Source organism: Lutjanus erythropterus, chromosome 12 (genome assembly GCF_056507025.1).
Source record: "Lutjanus erythropterus isolate fLutEry1 chromosome 12, fLutEry1.hap2, whole genome shotgun sequence".
Lineage (NCBI taxonomy): Eukaryota > Metazoa > Chordata > Actinopteri > Lutjaniformes > Lutjanidae > Lutjanus > Lutjanus erythropterus.
Window position 1 is genome coordinate 32,194,983 of NC_139328.1, and position 16,020 is coordinate 32,211,002.

The following is a 16,020-nucleotide window of genomic DNA, read 5'->3' on the forward strand; positions in this document are numbered from 1 at the left end:
GCCAACAGTTGATTGGCTGTGACTGCCAGCCAATGAGTGTGGGAGGAGAATAAAGCAACTCAAATGGTGATTAAAGAGGCTCATCTATTAGCAGCTGGGGGAAGGGAGTGATGAAACAAGGGTTGAGTGCGTTTGTGGCTTTGTACTGGATGAATGAACAGAAGGAATGAATGAATGAGGACCCTCATAAGTATATTAAACATCTCTACGTGTGTGTGTGTTTAAGGTGTAAATATATCACTTATTTCACATAAAACAAGGTGAAAAAAGATAGATTTTATTATAAACTTGTCTGTTTTCAGATGCCATGTAACATAGATATGTTAAATGTATTTTGTACATGTAAGAGATCAAGCTGTAATTAATTACCATAACATAATTAACATGACGTATTTAACATAAACAAACAAAAATGTCTTTTATATCCTTCTGTAATCTCTTCTTTGCTCTTTCTGTTCTACCTTCCTTTTTTCAGATCTTTTCATCTCCTTTCTCCTTTTTTGTACCTCTCATATAGACCCCTCTTAGTGCCAATGTCATGATTTTGTCATGGCATTAGCTGGAGGCAAAACAAAGGGAAAACCTGGAGGCAAACACGAATCATCTCAGAGTAGTAGGCTACATAAACAAGCGAGCATGTTATCTTGCTGTATTGTAAAAAAAAAAACCAGACAACTGTGGTTAAAAATTATAAGACAAAATTCTGGGAGATGTGTGTGAGCTGCGAGAAAATAAACAAAATGAAATGAATGAAAATGTCAAGAACTAATAGATACTTTCATTATTAAAAAGAAAAATACAACCAATCACCTTCTGAATTAATAATTAGGTCATTTATCAAACTAAGACAAGCTTTAATTGCCTCATTACCTCCATAAAACACACTTCAAAACTCAACAAAACCATCTTGGTCAGTCTTTCCACTATTATAACAATCACCAGCTCTGGTTTGGTGGAAATATATCCTTAATTCACTGCGTTAAATGTGAAAATAGTCTGGCTCTACAGGTTGTTTCCCCTCTCATTCGTCCTCCGTGAATTATGAACTGTAGTCAATGGCGAGAGACAAATTATTTTTTTATCCTGTTTGAATTGTATATTACACATATGATGTTTGTGACTTTCTTGACTTGCAAAGTTATCTTTCTCCCTCGCTATGTGTTCTTGCTCTTCTTCTTGGCGAGGTAGCTGTGGTAGTAGAAGTTGCTGAAGAGGGCGATGAGGCTGAGAGAGTAGGCCACCACAACCATGTTCATGGAGTCAGGGAAGTCACAGTCAGCAAACAGGTTGTAGGTGGTGTGGATGGTTACGATGAAAAACTGGAGCTGGGAGGCAGACAGACAGACAGACAGACAGACAGACAGTGAGGAGAAACTGAGAGAGAGTGTGAGACAATACCAAGTGGCACACTGAGTGACAGAGCAACACTTCCTCCCACACTGCAGTCTGTATAAAGACATGAAAACCACGCTCTCAAAGTCAAATACAGAGAATTTGACACACACCCAGATCAAAACAAAATTCAATATTTACTTTGGGAAAAACTGACATTGCCATGGAAGCAGAAAAATATGTCAGAGCATGTCACAGTCAAAGTGAAAAGTGAAAAACAGTCAAACAACACATGAAACTGTACTGAGCTTTCCAAAAATCTGACATCTGACTCTTCCTTTTGTGGTTCTCACTGTTACATTCAAATATTAAAATGTATCTCATCATATTTATATTATTTATTCAGGAATTATTTGTAGCATTTTTTATTCTTTCTAGTATACTGTATAGTGTGATCATGCCAGTGGTATGTGTTTGTTGCATATAGTAGTATTGTAGCAGGCTACTTTGTCTCAAGATCACTTTCAGAAGGTCTTGTCTAGAAATTGTCCGCGCTTTCACTTTGTCTTGTCTCAGCCTCAGACAAAGAGGACTCTGGAAGACCAGTCAAGACCACAGCTGTGGGATTATCACTAAACTGCCTTTTCCTTGTCTCATTTATTTGACATGATTATTGTGATTGTGTAAAACTTTCTACTTCAAATGCAACCAATAACTGGACTCATTTTGTACTTTAAAAATGTTGTTACGCATAACAGCTGTCACCTCCTGTCCAACTTCACAAACGCTCAAAAAAGTGAAGGCGGGAGACAGGAGACGGAGGAGGTGTCAGCCAAATACAATGAAAGAAAATTTTAGAGTTAATCTGCAAAACAGTATTCAAAAGAAAACACACTGCAGTACAGTATGTAAATTCTGCAATGCAGTGCTTTCTGAGATGACCATGACAGCTTACTTTTCTTTTGTTTTTTGTCATAAGTGCTGATAAAAGTCTAAGTGTAACAAATGCTAGCAAAGCTAGCTAGCTAACATCAACAGTCTGCCTCTGTACCAAACCTCTTTAGAAATCTCTTTCTCCTCTCAAGCAAATATTAGCTATACCAGCTATCAATGCATGTTTCAGGACACTAGTTTCAATTGTTACTTGTTAATTTTGAGACAGGTTGTGTGGACAGGGCATGTGGTCACAAATTAACCTTCCAAAGTTGTGTTTTTGCTTGTGATTAACAGTGATGAAACAGGCCACATAAAGCTATAGCTGATGTATAAAGCATCAACATTAGCTAATGTCAGTTCTGACATAAATGCTGCACATCTGTGTCGGACCATACTTGGTCTCGGTTTAGGTGGTCTTCACTACAACATTGTCATAGGCTATAGTGGATAATGTGCAAACTGTGATTGTGACCCATTTTGAAAATTCAGATACGTACATTGTAAGTACCTCTAGTCTACAAAGTGATTCAAGCAAAAGCAAAGCAAAACTTAATTATGGTTATGCCAGTAAAGCAAATTGATTTTGAGTGTCAGACAGAGAGAGAAGCTCCAGGAAGCGCTACTACCCACAAGAAAATAGTCATAAGAAAGGCAGAGGCAGCATCAGTAGGCTACACACTTTCCCATATCCTCTGTTTTTTTCATTTTAAGGTATTGGTACAAATACAACTCAAACACATGTCTAATTTGGTAATTTGTGAACTCATGACATTACTCTCCAATAGACACCCAATGTAATTAAACTGATTTTATAAAAGCTCCCAGAGCCAACAGTGAAAGGCTGGTAGTAAAAATGCAGGACAATTAGCTTTCTGTTTCTTTAGTACCAGCTACCACACGGTCCTCATCTTGCCAGACTGACTCACACAAAGTAGGCTGTTGGAATAAACCTGCCACTGGCCAACTATTTCAGTCGATAGTCTCCTCTCCGTCTGTTATCTGCATGTTACCATCCAAACAACAGCAACCTCCGAGCTTGCAACCTACACGCTGAAAATGGAAGGTTACCTCAACTCTAACTCTGTCAGCACTTGTGTTAAAGTAACACAGAGAACCTTTATAGCAATAAATATCATTTTAATACTCCTGAACACTAACTAATAACAGAATGATTCAGTTGCTAGTTCATGCAAGCTATTACAGAGACACAACATGTTAAAATAACATGAATAGCAATCACCTGGGTTGAGCAGACGCAGACAATCTTCAGTTGAAAAAGGACAGCTGTCACTAGGCTGACTAAAATGACAAATGTCGCCACTATTCTGAACATAATTGCCACAACATATACAGTAGACTGGTCTATATCCATATGTTTCATAGAGTTGTTCTAGTATTCAGGGCCCAGGCAGTGATTATGTGTATGAATGAACATAATGGATGTTAAGCATCTATCCATCCCACTCCAAACACACCTCCCCTTTAAGTATATACAATAATTACCTCTCAAAAATACAAAAGCAACCCCCTCATACACACACACACTCACAGACAAACACAATCTCCCCAGTCAACTCAACCATCTCAGCTTCAGTTAACCAAATTGTGAAGCCAACTGTTGATGAGGCTTGGGGTGGCCTCTAAGGTCATAATTATTGTTACATAATGACAGTCAGTCACCGTACTGACCTATATATATGTGTATGTAACAGCCATGTAGAAGGGGACAAAAATGCATGATGCATTGTCTCTTCATCAAGCTATGAGTAGAAAACAGATGGTCCAGTAGTTAGCTGAGGAGCATCGGTGCTGCTAATCCATCTAGTTATGCCAACAGCCAGTCTGAACAATGGCAAACAAAGCCGGGGGCCTCGTGTTAGGCTCGTCAAAATCGAGCACAAGTGCAAGCTTTTTCAACATTCTTACATAAGGTTGTTGGACATAATGTATAGAGCTCAGCAGTGACCATCTACAGGAAGTGAATTTCTCATTCATTCCCTCCATTCCAAAAATCCTTATATAAAGAGTTTTTCAACCTGGAACCAAACCAACTGACTATGAGAAGAATCGTGACCATAAAACAATTGAGTCACAGCAAAAAAAAAAAAAAGATGGAAAACAAATAAAATAGCCAAGGTACAAGACTGTGTGCATAATTACTTTAGGAGTGAAAGAACTACTCATCCCATCACTGCAAATGATATAGCTTCTTAAATGTAACTTTTGTCATTATTATAATGTTACTATCGTCAATAATTATATTCACTGTGGCACAACATTATTAGTACCATTCATGTTAGCTTCCTAATTAGCCAGCCTGCTAGCTCTGAGACATTGCTATTGCACCTTAGGACTGTGGGTAATGTATTACTTCTCTGTGGCATTGTGGATAAAACCAGATTTCTTCTGAAAACAAGGTTGATATCATGCAGACTCGTGGTGAGTCCACCTTAAATGGTTATGATTTATAATCCAGATTCTCTATTCATGAATGGGATTTTCAGTCTCAGAACCTCACTATTGAGCTCCATACCTGAACAGTCCTCAAAGGACTTGCCAGACTTGCCAATTTACTTAAATACTAGTAATACCATAATTCCACTCACAGGATGCTAAATGTGATATATTTTATTATATTTTATTCAAAGATGCCTAATCAGTCAGACTGTTGTCTGTTTATATGCAACAGGTGAACTACTCTTTGCTCAACCAACATACAAAATGATCAGACATAAAAGAGGACTGATCACCAAAATTACCCAAAGAAGTGATCTTAAATACATTTTGCCATATTAACATAGTAAAGTGGTTTATTTATAGAGAGAATTATCAGAATTGGGTAGTGGTAAAATCCTAAAGTAGAGAGGAAAGGGAAAGGGAAGCGGAGGCAAAGTGAATGTTGGACACAGAGGCAAATACTGACCAGCTGCAGGGAGGTGAGGTAGCGTTTCCACCAGAGGTATTTGGACATGTTCGGTCCCAAAGCTGCCAGGCCGTAGTACAGATACATCACTACATGGACCAGGGAGTTAATCAGACCAATCAGGAAAGCTGTGGACACATACACATACACAGGGTGAGGATCATATAATATGTTTCCTGAGCATACTGTACGTGCCAGTGTCTGTTGTGGGTGTGTTGGCATGCACTCACACTGGCCACCAGCCACATATTTAACCCCAGCCCACCAGTTGAAGATCATGGTGGTGTGGTGGTAAACATGGAGGAAGGTCAGCTGACTGTTCTTCTTCCTCAGGATGAAAAATAGCTGCACAACACAAACACACAGAAAGGCAGGCAAGCAGTGAACTCTTGCAACTATGTATTTTTATATATGGAAGAACTGCAGGTACAAAAAAATATATGCACAGATAAGCATAGTTGAAAAAATGAGATTTTTCACTACTTATGTACTCACAGTATCACTGAGCTCTATAACTTTGGAGAAGTAGAACCACCAGCACACTCGGGCCATCTGTCCAACAGGATGGACAATAATTTTAGAAACCGGTTTCTGCTGTGGATCATTTGTTTCACATTTTTAAGGAGTACAAGCTACATTAAAACTGTAATTGTAGGATACATATAGACATTTTGTGAGGTCTAGTCCACTGGTTCCCAACCTGAGGGTCCTGATCCCTATTAGGGTTCACCAAAGCCTCAGCAGGGGGTCACGAGGCCTGCTTGATTTTAGGGGTGTGAGAAAACTTCAAAAAATAAAAATTGTACAGTAGGCCTATATCTTAGCATTTTCTTCATTTCAGTGAAGACATTTAGATTATTATTTAAGACATAAAGTAAAAAAAAAAAAATCTTGAACCTGAACACACGCTATATTCACAGTTAAACAACCAAAGAGTTCTATTACAAGAGCAATTAGAAGAAAACACTGGATTTATCAACAAAAGAAGCCAATAAAGTATGTATGATGGTTAATTTAAAAAGAAAAAACATAACGAAAACAGAGAGTTGTATAAAAAGGTTGAAACAATATCAGGAATAATGATGTCTGATGAAATATTCACTGGAAATAATCTGGAATGTATCCAAATGGCTTGTTTTACACAAACTTAATGTGAATTTTGCATTCAGTATTGGATTAGTTTAATTGTATTTAATTATATTTATCAGTTTTTCTGTACTGGTATTAAATATCATATGAAATATCCATTAAAATGTCACTTAGTCAGAGGTTGTCAGTGTACTCATTGATAGAAAAGGGGTCTCTTATGGAAAAAAGCTTGGGAAGCAGTTGTCTAGGCCACCAAAACCTGTGTATACGGACAGAAAACAAATTCCAGAGTGAAAGTGTTATTTAGAAATTGTGCCGTGTAGTAAAGAAAAAGATTTACCCTCATGGCCAATGGGCTGTCACTGTAGTCGACTGGCTGGCACAGCAGACTGTATCTGGACAACCAGGAGGAGGCTGTGAACTGGGAAGACAAAAGCTGCTTTCATCTCTGCCTTGGTTTCTCTCAAATCAGCACAGGGACCTCTCATTCAATTTTGTCAGACTCAGATTAGCTGTGAATGAGTGAGATCACTTCCTGTTTGGCTGACGACTCTGGCTATGGACAGGGGACATAAATACTGTGGTATCACCTGAGATCTATGGTCATCTAACCTCATGGGCAAGATGGATTTTTGTCCTATTAAACCTAAATAGCTGATTTTTTTCAGTGCCATATCATCTTAAATTTTAGTTGATGTTGTTAGCAAACAGATGCCTACCCAGCACATATGGAGCCATTAACATTGATTTTGATTTGTGTTTTTGGCCTTTTTCACTGCATCCTCTTGATATGAAATAGCAGACTAAACCCAGGTATTACCAATAATAGTAATTAAGGTCCCATTCCACTTAGTGTAGCAGAGCTTTTCCAGTGAGCCAACATGCAAAATAGCAGCACCCTGATTTTGTTTAACCTGAATGGAACAGAAACTTAATTAGTATCATTGGCAACACCTGTGTTTATGCTGCTTTTCCCTGGCAAAATTGGCCGCTGTGAAAAAGTCTCTATGTCTGGTAATTTAACTGCTGAACACTCATCTGTGTTCACCAGCTATATGCTAACTAAAAAATTAGGCTGGAGAGTTAAACTAAAATGGCAAATATATATAAATCCCTGTAGCGCTGAGGTGAACTGCATTGTTATTCCCAGTGAGTTTCTCACTATGACCAACCCCTTTCACAAAAACAAGGTTATTTGAGCCTTTGCAATTTAAAAATATTGATTAAAGCAACTTTAAAGGTCCAGCCTGTAAGATTTCTAGGGAGCTATTGATAAATTGGGGGATACATTGAATGTATAAATATGTTATAATTAGTGAATAATCACCTGATAATAAGAATTGTTGTTTTTTTGTTTCCTCAGAATGAGCAATTTATATCTACAGAAGGTGTGGGTCCTCTTCCACAAAGCCTACCATGTTGGACTGTACAATACTGGCTGTAGAGAAGGCCTGTCATGTGTTTCACGAGTTTTGCAGCCACCAGAGGTTTTCCTGCATACCTGGAATGTATTCAGTTGGTTTCAGTCTGCAACCTCACCACTAGATGTCACTAAATCGCATACTCTGGATTTTAGAAGAAAAATGGCTTGAACTCTGGAGACTTTTTGAACATGTTTTTGTTCCATATAGCTTCTCCATCTTTACACCGGCTTGGGTGATTTAAGTTTTCAGGGTCTAACTGTTCCTTCCATTCACAAACTGTTTGGAGCTTTCTGACATGCAAACAGTAGAAAGCCCTAATCATGCCCTATGTTACCCCATTTTGACCTCTTTTCAGCTGCCACAGTATCCAGCTCCCCAGCCACATATTGAGCATCCCTTACAAAAGTTCCCATACAGCACAGTAGTACCTCATAGAACATGTAAGCAGACAGGCAGACCATGGCAAAGTTGTAAACTATCAGGACAGGTTTAAGGTTGACTGGTTGCCTTTTCGCCATCAGCTTTGGCCCCGCCCATATAATGACCAGGTAGCACAGAAAGATGCAGCTGATTGGCACAGGGGAGTAGACCAGCGGCCAATTGTCCGTCCTCTTGTCTAGACAGAGAAAAAGTAAAAGAAAACCATCGACTGAGCAAAGATTGTGCTAATGCCTGACATAAATATCTAAGAATATATCACTGAGATACATGAACAGTTTCATCGATAAAGTGAAAATATTGACTTGCCTCCATTTTCTAGAATCCCTCGGTAGAATAACTGCAATTTCTGCCACATGGTGAGAGCCTGAAAACCCTGAGATAGATACACAGAAAAATGAGCAACTTTAATTAGATAGTAAGTATAAAACTGAACCAAAACATCATAACATGATTTTGCTTGCTCCCAATTAAATGATCTATATTCCACTGCAATACAGAGCGACTGAATTTGTATGTTGTTCTGTTGTTCTTGGTGTTACTGTTGTGTTCTGTGAAGTTGTAGTCAAATACATATTTCCCGCACAATAAAGTTGTCTTGTGTATGGTACAGTATTAAAACCTGGCTTTGGTCTTGCAACCTTCATCAGGGTCAAAATAGTAACACTTAAGGAAAATACATCACAACACAAATAACAGCTGTTTGTTATGGGATGTAAAAAGTCTATTCTATATTTGGTATATACAAGAAAATATTTTAAAACAACAAACTTTTTGCAGCTTCTGGTTTTTCAGTTGTTTATAACTGACACCCTCCTTGAGTAAAAAACACTCCACTGCAAATTTGATTAAGGCAACCAGAGATAATCTGGATTATAATTCAAGGATTATGTTCACTAATCCAAACGTATCTCTTGATAATGGATAATAACTAATAATCCTCTTGATGAACGGCTGCCTGATGTGGACGACTGGGTGATGAGTTTCCACCTGTGATTAACATGTAACAGTGCTGCCATCTAGTGTTTGCAGATGACAGCTCTGTCGGTCCCTTCCTCTCCTTCATCTTCCTTTATAGCTTTACAGAACAGCTGAGCCCTCCTGCACACACACACACGTTCACATACATCAAAATAATAATGATTCACTCCAAACTTTATTGCCAAACATGAATATTAATTATAACTCTTTTCAACCTTTTCCTTTGGCAACTGTCTCATTTCTTTTTAAGATTTTTGGGTGAGGGTGTATACAGACTTTTGTATAAATTGGGATTTTAGTTAACATGTACAAGTCTAATTTTGACAATCTGAGAGCAGACAAAGCCTCGGGGACCTTGTGTGATGTCTCAGCGGGGCCCGGACCCCAGGCTGGGAACCAGTGCTTTACAGTATATTTCAAATCGAGCTGAGTTTGTATGTGTATTGGTGTGTTTTTTCAGGACTTGAGCTCCCCCCTCTGGTGTTTTGGTCTTTGGAAAAACTCCAACAAAGCCTGTGAACACATGCACTTATCCTGTGCTGAACTTTATATTTAAAAATTCAAACAAATGACACCTGGAGTGTTTTGGCGGCAATTTTTAAAATATGTTTTGACTAAATATCTTTGAATTTAAATGTTTTAATTAAAGAGACAGTTCACCCCCAGATGGCTACACACTGGTAATAAAGATTCTGGATCCACTTGAGGTTTCTTCCTGTTAAAATAAAGTTTTTCCTCGCCACTGTCGCCTCAGTGCTTAATCTTGATGGGAACAACTGGGTTAATAAAGAGTATGGTCAAGACCCTCTACATGAAAACTGGCCTGAGATAACTCTGTCTTGATTTGGTGCTATGCAAGTAGGAACTATTTTCTATCTACTGAACTACACCAGCCAACCATACAACAGTGCAGAAAAAAGTGTGCATTTACAATCGTGCTGTTAATAAAATTTAAAGGGACAGTTCACCCTGAACCAAACTGTGCATATTTTATCTCTGGCCTGTAGTGCTGTTTATCTAGATTGTCTTGGTGTGAGTTGCTGAGTTTTTCAGATATAAGCTGAAGAAATTTCTGCTGTCTTTTGAATATAATGTAACTAGATGGCAGTCGGCTTCTGGTGCATAAATCATGACTTGGTTACTCAAGATAATCCAGACCTTGAGCAGTTTCATATAAAAAGTATTTTCCTTCTTGTAGTAAGAAAGCAGTTCTGGTAGTTTCTACTGCAAAAGGGAAACTGCTCACAACAAGGTCTCTAGATTATCTTGCATACCCAGGTCATGATTTATAGAAAGAGACACTGGTGTTGAATTTTTCAAATGATTTTTTTTTTTTTTTTTTTTTGAGCCCCAGAATCCTGGTGCGATCTAGATCTATTATATTTGAGAAAAGGCAGACATCTGTACAGTTGATATCACCAAACCTCAGCAACTCAAACCAAAACAATCTTGATGGATAAATAACACTACAGGGCAGAGGGAAAAATATGTATTTTTGATTTGGGGGTGAACTGTTCCTTCACAAGGCTTTTTTTTTTTTTTTTTTTTTGCTAATGGTGGGGGTTGCACTGGGGAAAAAGACAGCAGAGCTGATTGTGTCCAGGAATGGACAATGCAGGCATAGAACACCAATTTGTGGCATAAATCCTTACTTTATACCCTCAATTGAGTAGTGATCAATATTAGATGTAAACAGTCTTTTTAAAAGTGGGAAGCATTAATGAGTATTTTTCTATCCAAATGTTTGGAAGTGAAAGCACTAATTATGAACTGGCAGAAGCAGCCGGCTGTTTGGACAGTGCTAAGTAGTTTAGCCTCATCAGGAGGCTCCTGGCTGGGATTTACAGAGGAAAATCCCCAACAGGACCAGGCTTCTACAACCTACGACTATGCAGGTTTAAGAGCTACAGAGCTGCTAATTGGAAATCTAAAGAGTCTGCAGCAACATGGAATACATCACAAGAATCACAAAGCTGACATTGTACTGTTCATTCAATCTGGTGTTTAGACAGGGACCCTACATGCAGGGAGTGAAAGGATATAGGACAACAAATGAACTTTTAGTTGTATTAATTATAGTTAAGAACTGCAAGAGTCAACTTAAAAATTTCATGTTAATTTTTTTAGGACAGGACAGCTATGAGGAAGTCCCCTTACCTTCATTCTGATGGCGTCTGTTTATGATTGTTCTCCTCAGCTGTCCTCAGCCAAAGCGTGCTGCATCTCAGCTGTGTGATGACCAGCACTGAGGTAATCCGCCTCCTCTCTCTGTTTATATGCGTGTGTGTGTGTGTGTGACATATGGCAGTGTGTCTTCTTCTTTCTAGTGTAGCAGGCTAAGTACCTGCCAGCTTAATTCCATCAATCAGAGGTCCAGTGTTAGTCAGAACAGAAGTTAGTGTAACTATAAAAAAAATAATAATAATATTTTCAGTGTTTTTTGTGAAAAAAAAAGAGAACTTTGAGTTGCTTAATTCTAGTGTTCAGTTCACTTTGGTGTTCTCTGAATTTTTAAGTTAAATAATGGATCTAACCTTTTATCCTGAGACCTAAGTCCAGGTGGATTCATGTTTTGTTTTTCTTATTTCATATAATAGAAAAAGTGGGCAAGGTTTAGAGCTATGAGAAGACAGATACCACTCTCAAGTGGAATCCAAACCTGCACTATATGAAAACTGATATATTGTCTGTTATAATTTGGCATTATATAAAAAAAAATGGACTTGTATGCCAAGCATGAAGGCAATTATTAACGATTATTTTCAATTGCTTAATTATTTTATTGATTAATCAATTACTAGTTGTTTGGTAAAATGTCAGTAAATGGTGAAAAATGTTGATCAGTGTTTTCCCAAAGCGCAGGATGATGTCCTGAAATGTCTTGCTTGGTCCTCAACTCAAAGATGTTCAGTTTAATGTCATAAGGGAGTAAAGAAACCAGAAAATATTCAGACTTAAGGAGCAGGAATCAGAAAATTTAGATTTTGTTTCCTAAAAAAAATCACTCTAACTGATGAATGGATTAGTAAAATAGTTCACAAGTAATTTAATAATCAATTAATAATTGATTGATAATCCATTACTTCATTAATCGATGCAGCTCTGGAAGCTAACAGCCTTAGTTTAGCTGAGCATAAAGCCTGGAAACAGAGGGAAATGGCTAGCCTGACTGTCCAAAAGCAACAAAATCCCCAGAACCTCACTAGCTCACAAAAACCAAAACAAAAAAACTATAATGTGCGGAGGTTATGAACCAGACTACTAGTTGGCCAGGCTCAGTCAGCTTTTGGAGCTGTGTTGTCACCATGTGGTTACATGACAGACAGACTTCAGGGAGTCATTGGTCCCAGTCAAAAAATAGCTCCAGCACATAATCCTCCATAAAACCACATCTTCTTGCTTTCATACTTTGATCATTTGTACGGATTATGCACACAAAATATAACCTGTTCAATAGTGAGCTCTAGAGGTGCTGGTAGGCAATTCTTTAACTTTTTGACAGAGCAAGACTAGATGTGTCTCTCTGTTTTCAGTCTGTATGCCAAGCTAAGCTAACCAGCTGTGGCATGTCTCACTCCTCCTATTCCCTCTAATCGGCTGTTGTGGGTGTTCACCTTCCTCTTTACTAATCAATCAGATTTTGCCATGGTCACGGTAGCCAGTCAATTTGCTGCTGCCAAACTTTAAATCGCCTCTGTCTTTGCTCCATCAGTTGCCATTCAGTCAGTCGCACGACTTCCTGATTAAAATTACGCTGAGCTTCATGTCATATTATAGTATGATATTATAATGTGACATAGTATAGTATGATGTTGTAATTTGTCTAAGTATAAAATGAAGTTATGCCATAGTATAATATGATGTTATAATCTGTCATAGCATAGGATGTGTTATGACGTGTCAGACTATAGTATGATGGCATGCCACAGTATTGTATGATGTTATAATGTGAAATAGTATTGGATGATGTTTTAATATCACAGTATAATATGACATAATATTATGTCATAGTACAGTATGATGGTATACGTCATAGTATAGTATGACATTATAATGGATGATATGATAATATTATGTTATTCGTATCAAGCTTTGTAGTAGGAAACTACTGTATGATGTTATAATGTGTCACACTATTGTGCGATGTTATAATGTGTCATGGTATAATATTATGTTATGCCATAGTATAGTATCATGTTGTAATTTGTCTTAGTGTTATATGAAGTTATGCCATAGTATAATATGATGTTTAATGTGTCATACTATATAGTATGATGTTATAATGTGTCACAGAATAGTATGATGTAATGTCATAATATAGAATTACATTATAATTTTTCATAGCATAATATGACATTATAATGTGTCATATGTATGTTCGTGTGGCATAATATAATATGATGTAATGTCATAGTATAGCCTGTTGTTTTAATATGTCACAGTGTAGTATGATGTTAAAATATGTCATAGTATAGTATGATGTGATAATGTGTCATAATATAGTATGACGTTATAACATGTCATAGTATAGTATGATGTAATGTCATAGTGTAGTCTGATGTTATGTGTCATAGTATAATATGACGATATAATGTGTCATAGTATAATATGACGATATGTGTCATAGTATAGTATGACGATATAATGTCTGATAGTAAAATATGGCATTAAATTATGTCATAATGTAGTGTTACGTTATAATGTGTCATAGTATAGTATGATGTTATAATTTGTCATAGAATAGTGTGGCGTTACAATATGTCATAATATAGTATAATGTAATGTCATAGTATAATGTGACGTTATATTATGTCATAGTATAGTATGACGTTATGTGTCATTAAAAATATGATGTAATGTCGTAGTATAGCCTGTTGTTTTAATGTGCCATAGTTTAATATGACGACATATTGTGTTATAGTATAGTATGACGATATAATGTCTTAAAGTATGACATATTATGTCAAAGTGTAGTGTGACGTTATAATGTGTCATAGTATAGGATGATGTTACAATGTGTGATAGCATAACATGACGTTATAACATGTCATGATAGTAAGATGTAATGTTATAGTATAATATGACGTTATAATATGTCATTATATAGTGTCATGTTATGTCATGGTATAGTTTGACGTAATCAAGTTACATTGTATTGTATGTTTTAATGCATCATAGTATAGTATGATGTCATCAAGTTACATAGTATTGCATGATGTAATGGCATAGTATAATATGACGCTACAATGTATCATAGTATAGTATGACGATATAATTTCTGATAGTAAAGTATGATGTTATATTATGTCATAATATATTATGATGTTAGAATGGTTAATAGTATAGTATGATGTTAGAATTTGTCATAGAATAGTATGGCGTTATAATATGTCATACTATTGTATGATGTTATAATGTGTCATAATATAGTATGATGTAATGTAATACTATAGTATGACGATATGTCTCATAGTAAAGTATGACGTTGTATTATGTCATAGTATGTAGAATGTGTCATAGTATAGTATGATGTTACAATGTGTCATATCAAAGTATGACGTTATAACGTGTCATAGTATAGTATAATGTAATGTCATAGTATAATGTGACATTATATTATGTCATAGCATAGTGTGATGTTACAATGTGTCATAGTATAGTGTGATGTTAGAATTTGTCATAGTATCGTATGATGTTATAATTCGTCACAGAATGGTATGGATTTATAATATGTCATACTATAATATAATGTTATATGTCATAGTATTGTATGATGTTATAATGTGACATAGTATAGTATGACATAATTTGTCATAATGTAGTATGATCTAATGTCTAGTAGAGTATGATGATATGTCTCATAGTAAAGTATGACATTATAATATGTCATTGTATATTGTGATGTAATGTCATAGTTTAATATGATGTTATAATTTGTCATAGAATAGTATGGCGTTATAATTTGTCATAGTGACGATATGTCTCATAGTAAAGCATGACATTGTATCATGTCATAGTATGGTGTAACATTATAATGTGTCATAGTATCGTATGATGTTAGAATGTGTCATAATATAGTATGATGTAATGTCATACTACAGTATGAAGATATAATGTCCCATAGTAAAGTATGACGTTATATTATGTCATAGTATGTAGAATGTGTCATAGTTTAGTATGACGTTATAATCTGTTGTAGTATAGTATGATGTAATGTCATAGTATAATATGACGTTATATTATGTCATAGTATAGTATGATGTTATTATTTGTCATAGTATAGTACGATGTTATTATTTCTCATAGAATTGTATGGCATTATAATAGATCATAGTATCGTATGATGCTACAATGTTTCATAGTATAGTATGACAATATAATGTCTCATAGTAAAGTATGAAGGTATATTATGTCATAATATAGTGTGACATTATAACGTGTCATAGTATAGTATAATGTTGTGTGTCATAATATAACAATAATATGATGTAATGTCATAGTATAACCTGTTTTTTTTATGTCACAGTAAAGCATGACATTATATGTCATTGTATATTGTGACGTTATGTCATTATTATTATTATTATCATTATTATTATTATTATTATTATTATTATTATTATAGTATGATGTTATATGATGTTATGCCATGGTATATTATGATGTTTCATAGTATAGTATGATGTTATAATGTGTCGTTCTATAGTATGATGTTAAAATGTGTCATAGTACAGTATGATGTTATAATATGTCATAGTATAATGTGACAATATAATGTGCCATAGTATACAATGATGATACAATGTGTCATAGTAAAATATGACGTTATATTATGTCATAGTACAGTGTGATGATATAATGTGTGATAGTATTGTATGACGATATAATGTATCATAG

The 16,020-nt window shown here is 36.0% G+C and overlaps 1 protein-coding gene across 1 annotated transcript; it reads right to left on the reverse strand.

Annotated features, from left to right (window-relative positions):
- Positions 1 to 536: 536 nt before the first annotated feature.
- elovl8a (ELOVL fatty acid elongase 8a) lies at positions 537 to 11,412 on the reverse strand. The gene is made up of 8 exons (XM_084732078.1): positions 11,281 to 11,412; positions 8,452 to 8,518; positions 8,133 to 8,320; positions 6,621 to 6,701; positions 5,687 to 5,743; positions 5,422 to 5,536; positions 5,192 to 5,319; positions 537 to 1,325 (listed from the first exon to the last, which is right to left on the reverse strand). The coding sequence occupies exons 1-8, from the start codon at positions 11,284 to 11,286 to the stop codon at positions 1,155 to 1,157; spliced, it is 813 nt and encodes a 270-aa protein (XP_084588204.1). The 5' UTR covers positions 11,287 to 11,412; the 3' UTR covers positions 537 to 1,154.
- Positions 11,413 to 16,020: the final 4,608 nt, after the last annotated feature.

Excerpts from the sequence above, each read along its gene's own strand:
- elovl8a (XM_084732078.1), bottom strand. Across the intron at positions 8,321-8,451 it reads AGGGATTCTAGAAAATGGAG|ACAAGAGGACGGACAATTGG; the intron begins GCAAGTCAATAT and ends TTCTCTGTCTAG. Across the intron at positions 5,537-5,686 it reads TTATAGAGCTCAGTGATACT|CTATTTTTCATCCTGAGGAA; the intron begins GTGAGTACATAA and ends TGTGTTGTGCAG.